Source organism: Schistocerca piceifrons, chromosome 5 (genome assembly GCF_021461385.2).
Source record: "Schistocerca piceifrons isolate TAMUIC-IGC-003096 chromosome 5, iqSchPice1.1, whole genome shotgun sequence".
Lineage (NCBI taxonomy): Eukaryota > Metazoa > Arthropoda > Insecta > Orthoptera > Acrididae > Schistocerca > Schistocerca piceifrons.
In genome coordinates, this window is record NC_060142.1 from 119,289,146 (window position 1) to 119,311,112 (window position 21,967).

The following is a 21,967-nucleotide window of genomic DNA, read 5'->3' on the forward strand; positions in this document are numbered from 1 at the left end:
AGAGTTGCTTGGTGGTCTCTCTCTCCAATCTCAAGAGCATTGATCTGATGTAGTAGACTCATTTTCGATCGCGCTGCTCCAGCGATAAAGCCAGAGAGAAATATCCACATCATTCCTTATATTTCATAAACGGTTTCAGATATCGAAACGAGATTTTGGCAAATGATAGCAAATAAAGAGGAGAATATTTTACCATACGGCTATTATGCAAAATCTCATTATCCAGCACGTTATTCCACTCGCTGCGGATTTTTTCGATAAAAGAATGGAATTTTTGTGTGTAATCTATAGCTGGTGAAACTAGAAATGCTATGAGTTTTGGCACAACATCAGTAAAGACATTACACGTTTATTTCTTACGAAGGATGTGCAAATTTTCAAATGTGTGTGAATTCCTAAGGGGCCAAACTGTGAAGGTCATCGGTCCCTAGACTTACACACTACTTAAACTAACTTACGCTAAGAACAACACGCACACCTATGCCCAAGCGAGGACTTGAACCTCCGGCGGGAGGGACCGCGCAATCCGCGACGTGACATCTCAAACCACGCGGTCACTCGGCGCGGCAAGGATGTGTAGTTTCATAAGGTATTGGCCTTACTTTTCCTCAGTTCCTCAATAGTAAACCAATGTTTCAGACTTCTCTCGCAACTGTACATCATGTTAGTGAGTTGACACTGGGTAAACTCCGTCAATTTTTGGCAGAAGAAAAAAAAAATTAACAGGGCAACAAGAGAAACGTGTAGGCTTCACTCAAAGTCCGCGACTCATGAGGCTTCTTTGAAAGTTAGAAATGCTTAACAAGCCAGGCGAAAATAAGTCGCTGCATTTTCAGCGAAATTCCTTCTACATACCAACGAAGCAGAGGTGATAGCACTTTTTGAATGGTCACCACGCAAGGGTGCCTGGACCGACTGTACTTAATATTTGCAAAAAATGTGAGTGTAGGTTTGAGTTTAAAACAGCACTTCCCCTCGAGTACTCGTAATTTCCCCTAAAGTGTCTGCCAGAACCCCCACCACTATCTGTTCTACCCACGTGTGCCCTGCCTATTGCGCATCTACCAGCCATGGTACTCCCCCTGTGGAGCTTCGCGGTCTCAGGCGTCTTGCCACGGTTCGCGCTGCTCTCCCTGTTAGAGGTTCGAGACCTCCCTCGGGCATGGGTGTGTGTGCTGCCCGTAGCGTAAGTTAGACTAAGTAGTGTGTAGGCCTAGGGACCGATCTTTACAGCAGTTTGGTCCCGTAGGAGCTTACCACCAAACTCCAAAATTTCCACGGTATTCTGCACGGACACTGCCAAGGCGTAGTAAGAGGTTTTTTTTTTATTTTATTTATTTATTTTTTTTTTTTTTTTGTGGGGTTTAAGGGCGCTCTACTACTGAGGACATTAGCGCCCAGTCACAGTTGTTAGAGCACATGGAATCTAGTAAAACTCAAGGGGAGGGGGGGACACCAGAAAGTCCTGACAAAGATGCAGATAAAATAAATAAAAAAGTTAGATGTCTTTGGACAAGCCAGTCAAAGTTATAAAACGCAGAACACGAGCAGCTGCTCGAGCGTCATCAGCTAAAATATCCGGTAAAATAGATGGCAGGGACAGGACAACACGAGATTGACTGAAGCGGGGACACGACAATAAAACATGGCGCACTGTTAATGCTTGACCACAAGGGCACTGCGGGGCTGGGTCACCGGAGAGCAGGTAGCGGTGGCTAAACCGGCAATGCCCAATCCGCAACCTGGTCATAAGGGCGCCTTCTCGGCGAAGTGAGTGTAGGGGCGGCCAGAATTGTAAAAACTCGATGCAGGTTATTTTGTGGATGTGGATGGTGACTGACTATAAGTGAGTGTCTCTGTTGTGCTGAGATTGGAAATGAAACGTAAGTCACTAACACGTTCATTTACTTTTAAATTCATATTTCTGATATGAGTGACATTTTTTGATTAATTCTTAGTTCAGAATTTAATAAAATTTTCACAAATTCCTGTATTAAATTTTACAATAAACACTGCACGTAGCGTTTCAACTTAAGTGGCTATTTTTCTGGTATCCACATGATATTAAATACTTGTTCTGTAGGTGCGTTCATACCTAGTAGACGGAGTAGGTACTGGGCGATGATCAGACAGTTTTTATCTTGTATTTGCCGTTCATCAAGTTTTCCGAACACCTGTAATCACCGTCGCTCCTAGTGCTTTTCATCTCTTCAGAACATAATGGTTCACGTAATTTGAGACGCAACTTACTTCGACGAATAAGTTACCTTCTGCTATTGTCGTAGGCATCTGCAGAATTAAATGTTGGTATGTCTGCTACACGTCAACCCATTTCAGGCGTCCAGTTATATGTTTCGAATTTACTGTACTGATGAATATATTTCTATAGGCGCTGGTTGGAGCTGTGACAGGCGTTACGTATGTTCCCTACAAAATAATTTATGTCAGTTTACCCGCTCTCCGCAAGCTTTTTTAACTCGTTCGCTGCGTGCAGAGTAATAGACTCGTTTCCCAAGCGGTATCTGCAATTTTTTGTCAGATCCACAAACAAGAGAGAAACTTCTGTAAAGCTAATTTTGTCTCCACGATCATTTTCACGGAATCGTTAAATAATACACCTTGAACGTTTACTAATTTTAGCCACAGATCCGAGCATTCAGTAGAGAAGAATGCATTTAGTACTGCTGGACATTTTTTGCGATAAAAAATAACGTTTCAATGGTACATACATTTGCAAGATTCTCTCAACTGTAGGCGAAAGTGCAAGCCATCTTGTTTTGCTATATCCTAAAATTCTATGTACTGTATCGTTGTCTCTTCGCGAAAATATTTGAGAGCTTCTACATGCACTGTGCATATACAAAAGTACGAATCGAAAGTACGAATATATCTTCGTAGCAATTTAAAGTCCGCTGGTACAAATCTACTGATGTTTGTGTAGCGTGGTGCGCAATGTGTGCTATGCACCCTACATCAACTCCTCCTAAGCCCTCTTGAAGCTTTAAGAAAATGTTACATTGTCCTTCACTCCGAGCACCAGAATTTACATTGGGCTTATCAGCACAAATTCCAGCCACTTCCTCTTGAAGATCGTGCTTTTCAAGCATGCCGATTAAAGTATCATATATACTGAATGCAGTCTCGCCAGGTAAAATCAGGATATCTAATATTATGTCGTTAATTCTAGTTGTAAGATAGAAGTACTGCACCAGCATTGTAAATATTTTAACGGCTTTATGGTCTGAAATATACGTAAATGTGCAGATAAATTCGATATAATTAAGATCTGTCGTCAGAGAGACTAAAGAATACGGCACAACCACACTCTATACAACAGCCTCGCTCTTAGTTTTCCCGCAGTGAAACTTCTTTTCAAATACTTTATGAATTAATTTATAAGTGCACTTCACCAGTCTAAAACTCTGTGACTTACGGTGTGGAAGGCTCACAACCTTCGGCTCTTTCAGGTTGTTGATCGCTGTATTTCTCTCGTCGAAAGCATGTTGACAGTGATGACGATGCACTTGCAGCGGTCAGCGCTTTTTCATGTTTGTGAGGCATTAGATGGCGTTGTATATCGTGTTCGCCAGCGTAAGGTACGGAAAACGTCCCTTTGCATATATTGCGTCGTAAATCTGAAGGTGGTTAACACTTCTGTAAAAAAGAAAACTCTTTTTGATAGTCTTGCGAGAATTTAAAATTACGCTTTTTCGTAGTCGGTGGCATTGCTAAGTGGAACAAGCAGACTGCTTCACGGAAATTGGAGAGACATGCAGACACAAGTTAACAAAATTTAGAATTATACTAATACCTTCAGCTGCTGACGGAAGTTGATATATATCAACGGGGACAGGTGAAAATGTGTGTCCCGCCCGGGACTCGAGCCCGGGATCTATTACTTACATTGCAGACGCTCTATCCATCTGAGCCATCGACGGCACCGAGGATAACGCGACTACACGGACTATCTCGCGCACGCCTCCCGCGAGACCCACATTCTCATCTTGTATGTCCACACACTGCATTCGTAGTGTCCCACCCCAACACACTCATTACTCGTGGAAGACATTCTTACCAAGTCCCGTAAGAGTTCGGGGAATATGTGTGCATCCGCACAGAAGAAGGAGGTCATGGCCGGTATCGCCAGAACTATATACTTATATGGATATGGTGTCTGATCTTTCGGATATGTCCGAAAGAACAAACACCATATCCATATAAGTATCAAGTTAACAGTGTCGTATCACCGAAAGCGAGCTGAGTGATTTAATCCCCAAACAACCGCTTCGCGGTCTTGTTGATCAGACCGCTGCCAACTTCAGTGACTCACAGTATTCACTATTTTACTTATGCTAATTGTGTTGTATTACAACACTCTTAATTCAGTATCACTATCTTTTCAACATTTAAAGGTGATCGACTTAATAATTCGCTTTCAAGAATGCGTGTTACACCTGTGCGAAATTTAGCCGATAGCCGCTGCGTGGAACGAGGCGGAACAACCGTAGGTTGCTGGCGCCAGTGTCAGCATTGTCTCTCTCAGATTCCCGCTCCAAGCAAGACCAGGTAACTTCCCATCCGCATCCCACGCGTAACAGACTAGTCGGCCAACTTTTCGTGGGAACTGTACTGGCGCTTTTGCACCATGCCTAAAACATTGCTATTGAAATGGGAAATTACTGTCTCTTAAGTGGCGACAAGACTTTCCGGAAAATATTGAGCCTAACGGATTTCAAATGCTTCATTCGCTGGTTTGCCGTCCGCGGTGTCCGTGCAGTTCTAGGCATTTCAGTCCGGAACCGCGCGACTGTTACGGTCGCAGGTTAGAATCCTGCCTCGGGCATGGATATGTGTGATGTCCTTAGGTTAGTTAGGTTTAAGTAGTTCTAAGTTCTAGGGGAGTGATGACCTCAGGTGTTAAGTCCCATAGTTCTCAGAGTCATTTGACCCATTCACTGGTTTAATACACATAATTTATAAACCAATATTTGATACAAATTACATAAACTTCGTCACAGAATTTAATATAACATAATAAATACACTGTAATAAATCGAGCAATTACCCCAAGGAACAAGTTACTTTTTAAAAAATTATTTGCATTTGTAAGGGCGATGTACTTGAGGACAGTATAATGGAAATGGAAGAGGATGTAGGTAAAAGATGAAATGGGAGATATGATACTGCGTGGAGAGTTTGACAGAACACTGAAAGACCTGAATCGAAACAAGGCCCCGGTTGTAGACAACATTCAATTAGAACTACTGACAGCCTTCGGAGAGCCAGTCCTGACAAAACTCTACCATCTGTTGAGCAAGATGTATGAGACAGGTGAAATACCCTCAGACTTCAAGAAGAACATAATAATTCCAATCGGAAAGGAAGCAGGTGTTGACAGATCTGAAAATTACCGAACTATCAGTTTAATAAGTCACGGCTGCAAAATACTAACGCGAATTCTGTACAGACGAATGGAAAATCTGGTAGAAGCCGACCTCGGGGAAGATCAGTTTGGATTCCGTTTAAAATGTTCAAATGTGTGGAGACTCTTATGGGACTTTACTGCTAAGATCATCAGTACCTAAGCTTACACACTACTTAACCTAAATTATCCTAAGGACAAACACACGCACCCACGCCCGAGGGAGGACTCCAGCCTCCGCCGGGACCAGCCGCACAGTCGATGACTGCAGCGCCTCACACCACTCGGCTAATCCCGCGCTGCTTTGGATTCCGTAGAAATATTGGAACACGTGAGGCAACACTGACCCTACGGCTTATCTTAGAAGCTAGATTAAGGAAAGGAAAACCTACGTTTCTAGCATTTGTAGACTTAGAGAAAGCTTTTGAGAGTGTTGACTGGAATACTCTCTTTCAATTTCTGTAGGTGGCAGGGGTAAAATACAGGGAGCGAAAGGTTATTTACAATTTGTACAGAAACCAGATGACAGTTATAAGGTCGAGGGACATGAAAGGGAAGCAGTGGTTGGGAAGGGAGTGAGACAGGGTTGTAGCCTCTCCTCGATGTTATTCAATCTGTATATTGAGCAAGCAGTAAAGGAAACAAAGGAAAAATTCGGAGTAGGTATTAAAATCCATGCAGAAGAAACAAAAACTTTGAGGTTCGCCGATGACATTGTAATTCTGTCAGAGACAGCAAAGGACTTGGAAGAGCAGTTGAACGAAATGGACAGTGTCTTGAAAGGAGGATATAAGATGAAAATCAACAAAAGCAAAACGAGGATAATGAAATGTAGTCGAATTAAGTTGGGTGATGCTGAGGGAATTAGATTAGGAAATGAGACATTTATAGTAGTAAAGGAGTTTTGCTATTTGGGGAACAAAATAACTGATGATGGTCGAAGTAGAGAGGGTATAATATGTAGACTGGCAACGGCAAGGAAACGTTTCTGAAGAGGGGAAATTTGTTAACACCGAGTATAGATTTAAGTGTCAGGAAGTCCTTTCTGAAAGTATTTGTATGGAGTGAAGCCATGTATGGAAGTGAAACATGCACGATAAATATTTTGGACAAGAAGAGAATAGAAGCTTTCGAAATGTGGTGCTACAGAAGAATGCTGAAAATTAGATGGGTAGAACACATAACTAATGAGGATGTATTGAACAGGATTGGAGAGAAGAGGAGTGTGTGGTACAACTTGACTTGAAGAAGGGATCGGTTGGTAGGACATGTTCTGAGGCATCAAGGGATCACCAATTTAGTATTGGAGGGCAGCGTGGAGGGTAAAGATCGTAGAGGGAGACCGAGAGATGAATACACTAAGCAGATGTAGGTTGCAGGAGGTAGTGGGAGATGAAGCAGCTTGCACAGGATAGAGTAGCATGGAGAGCTGCATCAAACCAGTCTCAGCACTGAAGACCACAACAACAGCAATGCAAATGATTAACAGGGGCAATAACGTATAACTGATGGGTTACCAATATGCAAGTTCCCCTGGATAACATGAACACACAGAACCCAATAATGCACAGTACAAACTTTAAAACCTACTTTCAGATAACAATGGACATGAGTCGTCCTTTAAAATAGAAACCTTCGGTTTGATTTAAACTAATAACATATATTGCAGCTTTAAATCAACAAGGAAATTTCCCTAAATTCGTGAAAATACTTGGACATATTTTCAAAGTAATATTAATCTAGAAAAACGAATTTAGCGGTGATAAAACGGCGAATAGAACGGCGATGGAGACCTCGGGAAGCCCTGAAAGATGACACTCATGGAGTGCCTAGAAAACCGACATGTCTAAAAAAAGACAACTTAACATGCCCACAATACGGGTGAACGGAACTGCGGCTGGCGCCCTGCTTCGGCCAACGTAGACTGCCGCGGATATGTGGCGGCGAGAGAGCACATACACCGCGGCCGTGCTTAAGGCACCAGGATGGGACGCTAGCGGGACCAGCTTGGCTGCTTCCATACGAACCCCGTCACCGATAATGTATACTATAAAGTGCCGCGGATGACAACTAAAGAAATGTCCTGTTACGAAATGAAATGGCATCTCAGACCATCATCCTTGGTTGTCTGTTCATATGGATGGCGACAGTCGGTTTGATATCTCACTGCTGTTCGTCTCCAGACAAGCCTTCAGTCGGTGCTGAATTTGAAGCGTGGCTCACCGCGCAAGACAATCCTACTCCAGTCAATGAGACTCCAGGCCGAATAGTCGTCTGGAGATTCTCCAGACGTCAGTGGGATACCAACCGCCCACCATAACGCCCGACGTCCAGGAGTGACGGTTGGGGGCCATTTCGTTTCTACATCTACATCTACATCAACATCCATACTCCGCAAGCCACCTGACGGTGTGCGGCGGAGGGTACCTTGAGTACCTCTATCGGTTCTCCCTTCTATTCCAGTCTCGTATTGTTCGTGGAAAGAAGGATTGTCGGTATGCCTCTGTGTGGGCTCTAATCTCTCTGATTTTATCCTCATGATCTCTTCGCGAGATATACGTAGGAGGGAGCAATATACTGCTTGACTCTTCGGTGAAGGTATGTTCTCGAAACTTTAACAAAAGCCCTTACCGAGCTACTGAGCGTCTCTCCTGCAGAGTCTTCCACTGTAGTTTATCTATCATGTCCGTAACGCTTTCGCGATTACTAAATGATCCTGTAACGAAGCGCGCCGCTCTCCGTTGGATCTTCTCTAAATCTTCTATCAACCCTATCTGGTACGCATCCCACACTGCTGAGCAGTATTCAAGCAGGCGTACTGTAACCCACTTCCTTTGTTTTCGGATTGCATTTCCTTAGGATTATTCCAATGAATCTCAGTCTGGCATCTGCTTTACCGACGATCAACTTTATATGATCATTCCATTTTAAATCACTCCTAATGCGTACTCCCAGATAATTTATGGAATTAACTGCTTCCAGTTGCTGACCTGCTATTTTGTAGCTAAATGATAAGGGATCTATCTTTCTATGTATTCGCAGCACATTACACTTGTCAACATTGAGATTCAATTGCCATTCCCTGCACCATGCGTCAATTCGCTGCAGATCCTCCTGCATTTCAGTACAATTTTCCGTTGTTACAACCTCTCGATACACCACAGCATCATCTGCAAAAAGCCTCAGTGAACTTCCGATGTCATCCACCAGGTCATTTATGTATATTGTGAATAGCAACGGTCCTATGACACTCCCCTGCGGCACACCTGAAATCACTGTTACTTCGGAAGACTTCTCTCCATTGAGAATGACATGCTGCGTTCTGTTATCTAGGAACTCCTCAATCCAATCACACAATTGGTCTGATAGTCCATATGTTCTTACTTTGTTCATTAAACGACTGTGGGGAACTGTATCATTTCATTTCAGGACCCCTCTGATTGTCATGCGCGGCACCCTTACGTCAAAGTGATGCGTCGACGGTGTTTTAAGCCCCATTACGTCGTCCTTCATTGCAAGCCATCCTGTCCACAAATGTCAGAAAGATAATGACCGCCCACACATGGCAAGAGTGTTTACTGCTAGTCTTCGTGCTTTTGAGACTCTACCTTGGCTGGCAAGCTCTCCGGATCTCCCTGCAATTGTAAGCGTTTGGACCATTGTGGGCAGAGCCCTGCATAAACATCTGGATTTTGACGATCTAAACACGCAACTGGACAGAATTTGGCACGATATTCATCACGAGAACATTCAACAGCTCTATTAATCAAAGCTAAACCGAATAACTACTTGCATAAGGACCAGAGGTGGATCAACACATTACTGACTCGCTCAATGTTTGAAGCTCTTTCTCTTGAATAGATCGACCATGCTTTTCTGAAATTGTTTTATTTTCCTGTACATGTTCGTCCTGTTGTGACTGACAATTCGAAATTTCTCACTAACACAACGTTTATTTATGTAAGTTTACTAGTTTGATGACTGAACAACAAAAGAAACGTAACAATAACGATGCCAGCAAAAGTTTCCTAACTGAACAAACAGAAGTTATAATTTTCCACAAAGGTTCGAGATAATACACAGACACACACACACACACACACACACACACTAGTAAAAGTCCAAGTCAGAGACGAAGACGTAACCTTCAGCGATCGATGTCCACGTGGTCGGCATCCGGAGTGAAAGTGAACTTTGGGGCTGGTTCTAGCGCCTAAATAGCTGTCTTTACCCAATCAGGTTTTCGCGCAGTGATACTTCTTGCAGGCCGTGGCTCGAGCTCCCATCTGCAGGAAGTAGACCTCGGAATGTCTGTTTCAATTATCTTGTATGTAAAGAGCCAGTTTTTACCATGGTGCTTTTGGTACGCCTTGGACATAGACAACCCCGTCCTCTGTGGTGTACTTTTGGTTGCCGCCCATCAGGGGCTACCTTGGCTCCGGCATAGCATGTCTCATATACTGATTTCCATTCCATTCGGTTAATGATTTCGTGGGGGTCTAAGAGTGTACATCTTAGGTACGCAACAAATATACTTACAGTTAACTGTTCCTGTTAGAAAATGTACTAAGGACGGAACTGTAAGCTTTCAAGGTGCAGTGTCAAATCATTGATGTAGGATGCTTTTAATATCACCATAATTATTTTCTATCGTTACGTGGTATATTAGACTACCCATGTCGTTGTAAGACTTTTTCACATTTTTTAACATATAATGGAAATTAGAATCTACAAAGAGTCTACAAACGTCTATAAAATATTAATAGTAACCATCTGTACTGCTATTTGCTTATGAAAGACTACTTTAAGCAATTTTAATTCAACTGTTTCTGAATCACATTTTGTTAGTTACTTCACATCACTCGTTTTTTGCACATTTTGCATTGTTTTGCGGAATTACAATTATCCTCAAGTCAGAAGATAACTTTTTAAAAATTTTTCTTAGCATTCACGTGTTACACATCATAAATATCTGTGTACTGTTTGATCCAGGCAGCTTGAGAGCATGACCATTGCGTTGATATTTCTGTAGAATAAGTTAAATGTAGGAAAGTACTTTGAAATTCTGTAGTGAAACCCAAAATTTACCTTATTATATAATGTGGAAGTTACCCAGCTCGCTGATGGTAGTTGATGGTACAGTTTTCTCTGAACATAATCGTGAATCAGAGTACTCAGGAACCGCATCTACAATATATGTTACGTCTGAATCATCAGGTATACACATTACATCAAAATCATCGACGAACAAAAATGGCTCTGAGGACTATGGGACTTAGAGCAACTTAAACCTAACTAACCTAAGGACATCACAAGCATCCACGACCGCGGTAGGATTCGAACCTGCGATCGTAGCGGTCGCGCGGTTCCAGACTGTAGCGCCTAGAACGTAGAATCTGAACCAGGAGGGTTTCGCACACACAGTTAACATCGAAGTGTGCATTGAAAACTCGTTCTTGTTTTCATGATAGTCATCCATGTATTGTTTGAAACATCTCGTCCATGTGAGCAGCGAGCAATATCAACTCTGATGCCACACTCAAAAAATTTTGATTTCTGAATATCTATAATTAACTGCAATTCCGCATTAGTAATTTCGATCGGAGGGTCCCCCATCAAGCCAGGTAAAATAATACTGAATAAGATCCAATTCATATGGCTTAAGACAAACGCCATGAATGTTTTCGGAAACATCCGAAAGATGTAGCATGTCAATACGTAAATATATATATATCGAACTTACCTCCAAGTATTTTACGCCTGAACACTTTCCATTTACACAGGCTTTTTGATATTTGGCATTTGTTATAGTTTCACATGTAGGCAAACTTTTAAAATTTACGGTTGAAAGCAGGCAGTCTTCCAATAAAAACGATTCGTGTTACACGTATTCATATACACAAATATCCTTCTGATTAGCTTGATTAAACTCTCAATCATCGGGAAATAGGTTCTCATTATCTTAAGTTAATCAGATTTAAGGTAAGCGCACACTTTGTGAGTTAGCACGTCAAGAAACTTTGGAAACCGGTAAATCGAAAATATCACTCTTGGTGGCATACTGTGACACTTGTAGAAGCTTTATATTTCCCCATATTCTATGTCACATTAGAAATGGTTGGTTCAAATGGCTCTGAGCACTATGGGACTTAACATCTATGGTCATCAGTCCCCTAGAACTTAGAACTACTTAAACCTAACTTACCTAAGGACATCACACAACACCCAGTCATCACGAGGCAGAGAAAATCCCTGACCCCGCCGGGAATCGAACCCGTCACATTAGAAAAAGATGACATTGACTTAATTTCACTTTTTCTTCTCCAGTATAACGTCTTTTGTTAAAAAATGCTCATGATCAAGAAATATCTGTTGCTAAGATTGTGGAATACGATGGAAAATCTACAGAGAAGCCTGAAGTTAAAATTGCAACGCGGGGGGGGGGGGGGGGGGAGGAAGGGGGACACGGGGGAGGGGAGTGGGGTCGGGGGGGGGGAGGGGTGAGGAGGATGTTGTACCTCAGTACATACCAGGGAGATGATTTACATCTCTTTACTTAACTGCACCTCCATAGGTATGACAAATCTCAGCTTAGCAAAATGCTAATTTTTCTTCAGCGCTCATTTCCTACTTCGATATTGTGCAACAAAACCACATTTACAATCTCAACGACTGCAGTGAGCTGTTGAGTCAACCGTACATAGAAATCATTGCCTCTGTGCAATTTAAACTCGCAGCGTTCCTGGCCATAGCCGCAGTGTATGTAGTAGACAAAACTGAGCGGTTTATGCAAATCTACAAAATCAGGATACAAACCATAGTCAATGCTGTGACTACAACCAACACCTGGTTACAATATGTATTTTTTACCATTATAAGTCACAAATGGCTGCTCCATACATTTTATGAGGGTTGGAACTATAATAGTGGCAACTATTTATTTACAGCTCGAACAAAATATATTCGTGTTTCGAAGTTTTACTGACCTTCAGAGTGGTCACCACCATTGTGTATAGCCCGTTGCCAGTGATGTGGAAGTCCTAGGATACTCTTAGCAGTGCCAGTTGCGTTGACAGTTCGAACAGCGCGGTCAATTGCCCGCCGAATTTGTAGCAGTTCTGAAGCGAATGCCGTGAAGTGTTTCCTTCAGCTTAGAAATCGAGTTGAACTTACGAGGGCTTAAGTCAGGGGAGTGCAGTAGGTTGTGTAGCACTTAGCAGCCCCGTCAGTCAAACAAATCAGTAACAGATTGCACTCTAAGCTGGTCGTAGGTTGGGTTCCAAAAATGAACAGCATAGAGACAGAAGTGACGACACTTTCTGCAGGAACTGACCATCATTTTACAGGACAATGCTCAAGCACGTACAGTGCAAGCTGTTACTCATTTGTTGACTGATGGAGCTGCCAAGTGCTATACCATCTACTGCACTCCCCTTGTAATTTCAACTCGATTTCTAAACTGAAGGAAACACTTTACGGCACTCGCTTCAGAACTGCTACAAATTCGTCGGGCAGTAGACCGCACCGTCCGAATGTCAACACAACCGGCACTGCTAAGAATATCCTACGACTTCCACATCGCTGGCAAAGGGTTATACACAATGCTGGTGACTACTTTGAAGGTCATTAAAACATTGAAATATGTATCTGTTTTGTAGGAGCTGTAAATAAATAACTGCCACTATTAAATTCCAACCCTCGTATAAACTTGTTCTTGCCATGAGGCATGAGGCGTGACCGATTTAAACTGTACACTGTCAAGCGTGTGTGCATTAACCTTTTTCTTGGAATAAAAATAGCATAGATACCATTAATATATTACAATTGACTTCTGATGACCAGTCATGTTAATTTGTGCGTGCCATGAAAAGTTTTTTATGCAAAAGAAATGACGTAGTTCAGTATTATCATCCTGCAACATCTGTGAGTTTACATCTAATTCGTCATGGCGTTTTGTAACATCCAGTAGTACAATGTTGAACTCTTTGTCATATCTCTTGCCTTGCCCTGACATCCACTCATAATCTGAATACTGGGTGTCATAGATGTTTCAGCTCCACAAGAAATGGTATGTTGACAAAGTGTACTTTGTTTGCATATAGCCAATATTTAGGCATATGTTGTTCATCTTGATTTACAGGACATAAAGAAGCCAGAACGGACCACTTAAAACAAGCATTAACCTTCGACTTAAGGTTTATTAATGCATGTTTATCGCATATCACTTTGAGTAGTTTTGGGTATAGTGCTGCATAAAATGCCTTATTTTAATGTGTATTAAATCGAACCTGAACTATTTCCTTCAGTGCCCAGCTGGAATCTCTCTCGAAACGTCTCAAATTTCTTTGAGAGATTATCAATAATATTAACCGAGTACCAAATGTCACTAATTTCGGATGGCATTAAATTGTGTTCCTTGTACTGAGTTCCTTTTGTTTTACTCCACGTGACTAGTTAAAAACTGATTTAGAGGCTTCGATTAATTTGACTAATTGCGTTGTTGAAAACGTGAAAACCGGTATCCAAGTAACTTATAAGCTCCTTAAAACCCAACCTATTAGTCACAACAGTTGTAGTCGTTTGAATTCTAAATGCAGACTCAACAGCAACGCATTGAAGATCATCTAACTTATTGCTGGTTCGCCCATTATCGCTAATACGACAAAATCTCAGTGGGCAGAGACGATGTTCAGCCGGCCGATAGACTTAGGTCCTCTTCTTCATTGATCGGGAACCAACCGCTCCAGATTGTCCGCTGCTCGACGATCGATCAGCTATAATTTTCAACATTCGATGCACCTCAAGGATTTTAAAACACTGAATGAAAGGAAACGTGCCTTAGATCAGACAACATAGTGGCATTCAAAGATATGGTAAGGTCTGAAACATGTATAATAAACAAAGAGAAGACTGGGAGAGGTTTTGTGAACGGTAAGCGTAAGTAGAAACGCTTCAGGTTGAAGCAGAATCAGTGTGCGAAAAATGTGAGAGTTGACATGTGTTTCGGATATTCCTCACGGTCTGGTATTTTGATAGCAGTCACCGCTCTCTCGCCTCCCAGCAACTTGAAGATTCTGCAATCATTTTTTGTCTTGGGCCTAACCCAGGACATGTTTTTGAAAATTACTTAAAACAGTTTATTGCAACATCAACTTTGATAATTCAGCTGTAATATTCATCAGACGTGACTCATTTCAGTAATGGTTTTGATGTCTAGCAGCGTAATATGAAAATGTAGTCTCTGTATCAGCACACACTGTCATTTTCATCCTTGGCTTCAAACAAATCTCTTACGAAACTTCCTGGCAGATTAAATCTGTGTGTCGGACCGAGACTCGAACTCGGGACCTTTACCTTTCGCGGGCAAGTGCTCTACCAACTGCTCTACCCAAGCACGACTAATGCCCCGTCCTCACAGCTTTACTTCTGCCAGTATCTCGTCTCCTACCTTCCAAACTTTACAGAAGCTCTCCTGCGAACCTTGCAGAACTAGCACTCCTGAAAGAAAGGATATTGCGGAGACATGCCTTAGCCACAGCCTAGGGGATGTTTCCAGAATGAGATTTTCACTCCGCAGCGAAGTATGCACTGATATGAAACTTCATGGCAGATTAAATCTGTGTGCCGGACCGAGACTCGAACTCGGGACCGCGAAAGGCAAAGGTCCCGAGTTCGAGCCTCGGTCCGGCATACAGTTTTAATCTGCCAGGAAGTTTCATATTAGTGTACACTCCACTGCAGAGTGAAAATCTCATTCTGGAAATCTCTTACGTTTGGTGAAGCAGTAGGATTAATAGTTTTTTTTTCAGTAGTATTACTATGTTTGTTTGTTTTTCGTGGTGTTCACCATCAGCCTTTCCTTATGTGCAACACCGAATTCTCAAGCATATAGTGTGAAATAGACACATTTATTATTACTATCACTATACAACTTCAAAAATTTGTATTGCAGTTAGAGCCGGCAGGAGTTAGGTTAGTTAGGTTCAAGCAGTTCTAAGTTCTAGGGGACTGATGACCTCAGAAGTTCAGTCCCATAGAGCTCAGAGCCGTTTGAACCATTTTTTTTATTGCAGTTAGAGGGTAACATTAAACACTTTCTTTTGCCTATTGCTAAACAATGAAACAAAAAAGAAATAGAGATGAAATGAACAGAACAGTGTAGATCAGTCACTTCACATATGACAACAACATAAACACACTGCCCCTGTTGCGTTGCCAAATGGCTAAGTGAGAAGTTGTTTGGAGGAACCAACAGCCAGAACCATTAGCCATTCCAGCGTTCTACAAATGAATAGTTGTCCCAAAATCGGTGAAATATTTCTCGATTCATTTGCTTGGAATTTGCCGTTGAGGAGAATTTCTCGACAGGAATTCAAACCCGTTAACGTAGATTCGTTGTGCAGTTTAGTGAGGTGTCAGAATATAGGCCAAAGATTTCCACGTGTGGTGTTGATATTATGACGGTAAACATGTTGTATTGGGCTTATCTACTATATGTTTCCAACGTTCACAATGAGGGCTGGATCTGTTAAAATTGACTAACGTCAGGCATTGAGTCTTTTATAAACATCTGGTATGGAGCTAATAGTGATCATCATGTTTGGGAAAGGGAGTAACGGATTCACCATTTAGGGTAATGGCATTCACCAGTGGCAGTCACTTATGAGGGCAGAGGAAGTCACTATGACATTGGGGTTAGTGGTGGTCATTATGATCCACGGTTAATGGCAGTCACCATACGTGGGTAAGTTATTTGCCATAATCATCAATTAGGAAAATGAGGTAAGCATAAAAGCAATGAAATTAAATGATGAAGCAACTGAACTTCACGTAAATAATTGTTTGTAAGTGCGACTTTATGTGTGTGTGTGTGTGTGTGTGTGTGTGTGTGTGTGTGTGTGTGTGTGTGAGTGTGTGAGTGTGAGTGTGAGTGATGAATAGCACCGATTTACACGATTAATGCGAAGAAGTTTGGAAATACTGTTGTATTGATGAATATCTTTCAATATGGAGCCAATTCAAGTTTATTATTTGTATATGGAAATAAATGCAATTCAGTGGGACCTTTACAGTTATTTTGTGACTGGCTCCTTCATTTTAATAGTGCGCTGCGATTGGCTAAAGAGGGCAGTGGAGGGAAGGTGAGGGGAATGGGGGAAGAGATGGAGGGGAGAAAAGGAGAGGCATGGTTATGTAACCATCGACATGGGAGATGTTGTGACACATATGCAAACAGAGTGCGCCTGAATCGCCGTAATCAGTACTACTTCTGTGTTTAACCTTTAATGTAAGATTATACATCTTAATGAGCGGATTGTGACAGCACTTAAAACTCTTAAATACGGTCAGTAATTACACGAAATTTGAAACTTTTGTTGCCACTGACGGCGGCTAGATAGACAATGCATAGTCGGCACCACCGACTGTTCAGCCGTTTAGTAACTTAGATGCTTAGATACTGCTGCGTCTGTATCGTTTGTCTTGGCACAGTGTTACACATATCTAAAAGTTTGATGCCGTACACCTCGATAGCAATGTCACAAATAGTTTTCCTAGTTTGAATCAGTATTTTACAATTATCGGAGAGAGTGCTGGATATCAAGGCATACACAGATTTTTTAAAATCGGTGTAATTGTTCCAGTTCGCATTCAGCATAGTTTATATCAGCTTCCGTACCAGTATTAAATCTTTCTTTTCTTACATACATCAACGACTTGAGAATGTCCTTGTCACCGCTTTTTAGGTGTTACTAACAATAATCCAACTGCTGTTAAAGCATTACTTATTTACGCATTTTGTACATACCGCACCTTCAGAATATCAGATAAAAGTACTTAACACAGTGTGTTGCATGAAATCGTTTGATGAAACCATTTAATAGCTTAACACCTTTTTTGAATGAATTACCGGTACACATTTTTGGTAGAAAATTAACGTCAAAACGTATTTGTTGGCATGGTAGGACATAAGGATTCATGTAAACTTGTGGTTGCATCATTACATCCTCCAATGTTTATGGCCGAGTGCACCAACACCGGTCAAAAAGCATGATAACCAAGGTCCTGTGATCATGCTTAAAAGTAAATCGTGTTTAAAATGTTCCTGCAGTGCACCAACGTTAATCGCTGGTCAGCAAACCGTCGTCAGCCAACCGTGCATTTGACCACGGTAAACTCTGTACATTGCAATGGAACGTGCCCTGGCGACGCAAAGATGTTAGTAAACATGAAATAGTACATATAATCGCTGGTGTCACATTCTCTCTTTGCCGTGTTTTCCGTCAACAAGCAGAAGTGTGTATACGTACCACGGTACCTATTTCCGATCTGTTCGTTTTTTTGGAGAATAATGGAGAACAAAAGAAGAACCCTGAATTTCTCGAAGCACGAGATTGATGTACTTCTTGAACTGGTGGGTGCAAATGCATCCGTTCTTGAAAATAAGAAAACTGACCGCTGCAGCTCAAAAGAAAAACAGGTATGTGGCCCCATGTGGAGGCGCAATTTAATTCTACTCCTCGTAAATTTACTCATAAATTAATGACTTTTCTGGGTTCATCGAAAGCATGGTATACGGCACACTCTGGCTTTTAGTTTGAAATTTGAAAGTGCTTTTGGCGTACCACTGAATTTCTCATCATACACCCAGTTCAATGAGTAGGCAACTTTTATGTTCCCTATATAACAGAAAAAAATAGATTACATGCTGAAATAATCTAAAAAGTTAAAAATTACTGTGAAATCCCGTAACTATAATCGTAATTTTTCATTCTGAACAATGTCTGAATTTATGTTACCTTATCAGAAATGTTCATTAATTATTGCACGGCGAACTGCTCTTCCTGGCAATGTGTCATCACGATACATCTGCTGTCCAGGTAGCACAGCTTCGTTATCTTCAATGTTGGGGACTCTTTCGTCATGTAACTGACTTACAAGGCGAGAAATTTTTGGATCTTCTGGTGGTTCTTCACTGCTTGTACTCCTCGCACTATTATGCAAGACAGCCGTACCCACGATTATTATTGATATTGTTTTCTGTGGATTACATCTTATTCCTACAGATAATATGGGAAATCTTCTCTTCCACAAGCCATATTTTCTCTCAACAGTGATTCTAGTTTTAATATGAGACATGTTATAGCGATGCTCTGCTTCATTTTGCTGATTTATAAGTGGAGTTAACAAGTAGGATCTACATGCATAACCGCTATCTCCCAATAAGTGACCTTGCGGTATTTCTCCATTTTCAAACTGGGCTCTGCGAGCGCAGTTGAGAAATATAGTACTGTCGTGCACAGAGGCCCGGCCATCGAGCGACAATATCTCTTATTAACAAATTGTGATCACTAATGGTCTGGCAGTTAAAGGAAAAATATGATTTCCTATTGCGGAAAAGTTCCGCATTGTGTCCTCCAGGAGACTGAATTCTTATATGGGTGCAATCCAAGGTACCAAGAACGCCAGTAAATCGGTCAAATTGACTAAAATCATACATCAGAGAGCGCACTACTTCTCTTGTAGGAAATTTTATAAATCGAGGAGACATTGATGCTATGATGTCTGATACATCACTGATGATTCGTTGTGCTGTTGCATGATTTACACTACCGTTTTCCCCAATAAGAATGTTGAATGCACCTGTTGCATATGCCCTTAAAGTAATCAAAAAGTCTGTTCATCGGCGAAATAGGGTTATTCCGATCAGTAGGAAATTCTAACCTATCATTAATTTCGTTTAATAACCAACACACTGTTTCTTTTAGCAGACGAAATCTCTCTCCAAACTTCCTGTCACTATAATCTTCAAAAGGGATTCCTCGTTCCACAATCACTCCAACACGGTTCCGGCCACGATTTAAATGATCAAGGTATAACAATTCTTCCTCAGTGTCATCCATAACATCAAAACGCGCCGCCATCTTAATAGCGTATGCTTCTAAAACCACGGCTATGTCGAGAAAACCGCGAAAGAGCCCCGGTTAAATATAAACGCGGTCGATTCCCTCGTTTAGCTTAGATCGATGTTGGTGCACCAGGATTTTGCGTGGAACCGCGGTTATCTGTTAATCGAGATTGGTGCACTCGCCAATTAATGTATTATATTTTTCTTCTTCTCTCTTTGGGAATCGTACTCCAATAAGATGGTTATGTGAGAATAAAACAAACGAGTCAAGACTCATCAGGATTCGGTAAAAAACTTTCGAAAGCTAAGACCACATAAATATTTCTTCAATTTTCAACAACTAGATTCGATAGACTTTTCTGTCATCTTTGGATCTTAGGAAACGTGTTCGTTGTGAGTGTAACAAAAATTTTGAAGACCTGAAGATGACAGCAAAGTCTCTCGAAACTGGTTGTTGAAAATAACGAAATATTTATACAATCTCGGCTTTAGAAAGTTTTCACCAATTAAAACAGATCGCACTTTCTCATGTGACAACATGTGAAAATTCAGTCCTTACGACTCGTTTGGCTCCGTTGATATAAACATCTACCAACAATTTTCGATACTCCCATATCACCTTTTTGTTTATTTTGTTGTAGGTTGGAGGATGTGGAGTGGGGCAAGAAGCTCCTTCACATGTCTCATCAGCAGAGAAGACATCTCTTGGACGAGCTATTAGTTACTAATGTGCAGCTCTCAAAAGCTATAACGAGTAACATGGAATGCTATTGGTGGAGCGGCAATGCATTAACCTATAACAGTAGCTGGACTGATTCTGGTGGGTACCTATATCATTTGACATAAAACGTATTGTAGTAGACGATTTGGGAGGGAGTAATTACTTTCCGCTGCCAAAATGTTTGTGTGTGAATTTCATACGCTTTCTGGTAGCAATATAGAAGTGTAACCTGAACGAATTATTCTCTTTTCGACAGAGGAGGAGCTGTGGTTTAAACAATGGACTTGCACAGGAGAATAGTCAGATTCAGATCCTTGTCCGTTAGGGCGCTTGTTCCAGAATGCTCTAGCACTTACCTGCGAAAGGCAAAGGCTCCGGGGAGTTCGAATGTCGGTCTGGCACACAGTGTCAATCTGCGAGGAAGTTTCAGGGTGCTTCTTGTTAGGCTCTTTTTATAAAATGTTATGTAATTTATCTAGGATTACCCAGTGTTTTGGTTCAGGCTTCGTAAAAATGTGTAGTGTTAAATTTGTGCTAAATAGGGTAAGGGGAAGTAGTGTCCATGATTTATCAGTGTAGGAAAAGCCATAAACAAAAGATCATCAACTTAGCATAATATTTAAAATCAGGCTTATCCTTTCTGTCAGATTGTTGCTGCTGGCGCCGCTTTGTACTTGGCAGCAAATAACGACATTCTCGCAGGTTTCTTGGTCGCTTAAGCTTGCATGCTGTTGGCACTTCGATGAGTGGGGATGCGTGAGTCCTGGGGATGGGGAGTGGGGGATTGGGGATGGCTTTCATGTGGCTAATACGCTTTGTTGTCAGCATTCTTGGAGCGACGATCTCCGGACATTGGTGCATGTGCCTTTATGTGGTGATGCCAGAGTTCTGGGGACGACGATGTTATCGCCTAGCTGGACATGGCTGGGTGTGGTGATGTCGGAATTCCTGGAACGATGATGCTGAAATTACTTCAGAAATGCTTAGTGATCCATTACGCCTAACGAATGGAAAATGACAATTTTGAAACCAATTTCACGAAGCATTCCGCACTGTACCACTTGTCTTGAAGATCATGGCTCCTTGCGCTCACCGTGCTTAGCTGAAAATTGTATATAAGGTCATAAAACGATTTTATTGCCTAAGGCAACTTAAGGAATTTGTTCTGCTGAAGGCAATTCAAGAAATATTTCAAATACGTTTCACGTGATACGGACACTTTCATGAGGAAAGCTTGAATGAGCGCGAGTGTGTACAAGCATCAGGAATCGGAGGACCGAGAAATAAGTTCGTGAGGGGAAGAGTTCAAGAGACAGTGAAATTTAAACTCAGTCACTGTTCGTAAAGCAACGCGAAATCTTATGAACAGTACATACAATTGTCATTTAACAGATTATAAGGGTGTACAGAACCACACCTCAACAAAAGACGAAAATGTACCCCGATATCCACAATAATATTACTTAGTGAGTGGTAAAGTAGTATGATCAGTCATTGATATGTTCAGATTACCCAATAAAAAGCAAATAGTGATGCCCACAAAGACGCGAATCCGACAAAGTGCTAACACTGTTCACTTAGAACACAACTGCAGAACACATTCCTTGCTATAACCGCACCAGATAAAATACGTTGCTAGGAAAAAATTAGTGCACCTGGAAAGACGACGTAATTTTGACCCGATGACGTCATACGCCTCAACGTTGTCCGCCAACAGATATCGTAATGGCATAGCTATCAGAGCGCCATATGTGTCCACCCTTTAATAGGCAATGCTCACTGCCAGAAGGCTCATTGCGGTGCAGACGTGTGGAGCACGTAGGTAACCATGCCACGGAGACACACTTGTTCTTCCTGTAGCCAAGTGAGTAATTTTAAAAGCAGTCAAACTGTGGCATCCCGAATGTCGGGATGATCC

General features: G+C 41.6%; 1 protein-coding gene across 1 annotated transcript in view; it reads left to right on the top strand.

Annotated features, from left to right (window-relative positions):
• LOC124798786 overlaps positions 1-21,967 on the top strand; it is a 110,031-nt gene that overhangs the window by 36,911 nt on the left and 51,153 nt on the right. The window contains exon 3 of the mRNA XM_047262315.1: positions 19,970-20,148. Within this exon, the coding sequence (XP_047118271.1) occupies positions 19,970-20,148 (179 nt within the window). The remainder of the gene's footprint in view (positions 1-19,969; positions 20,149-21,967) is intronic.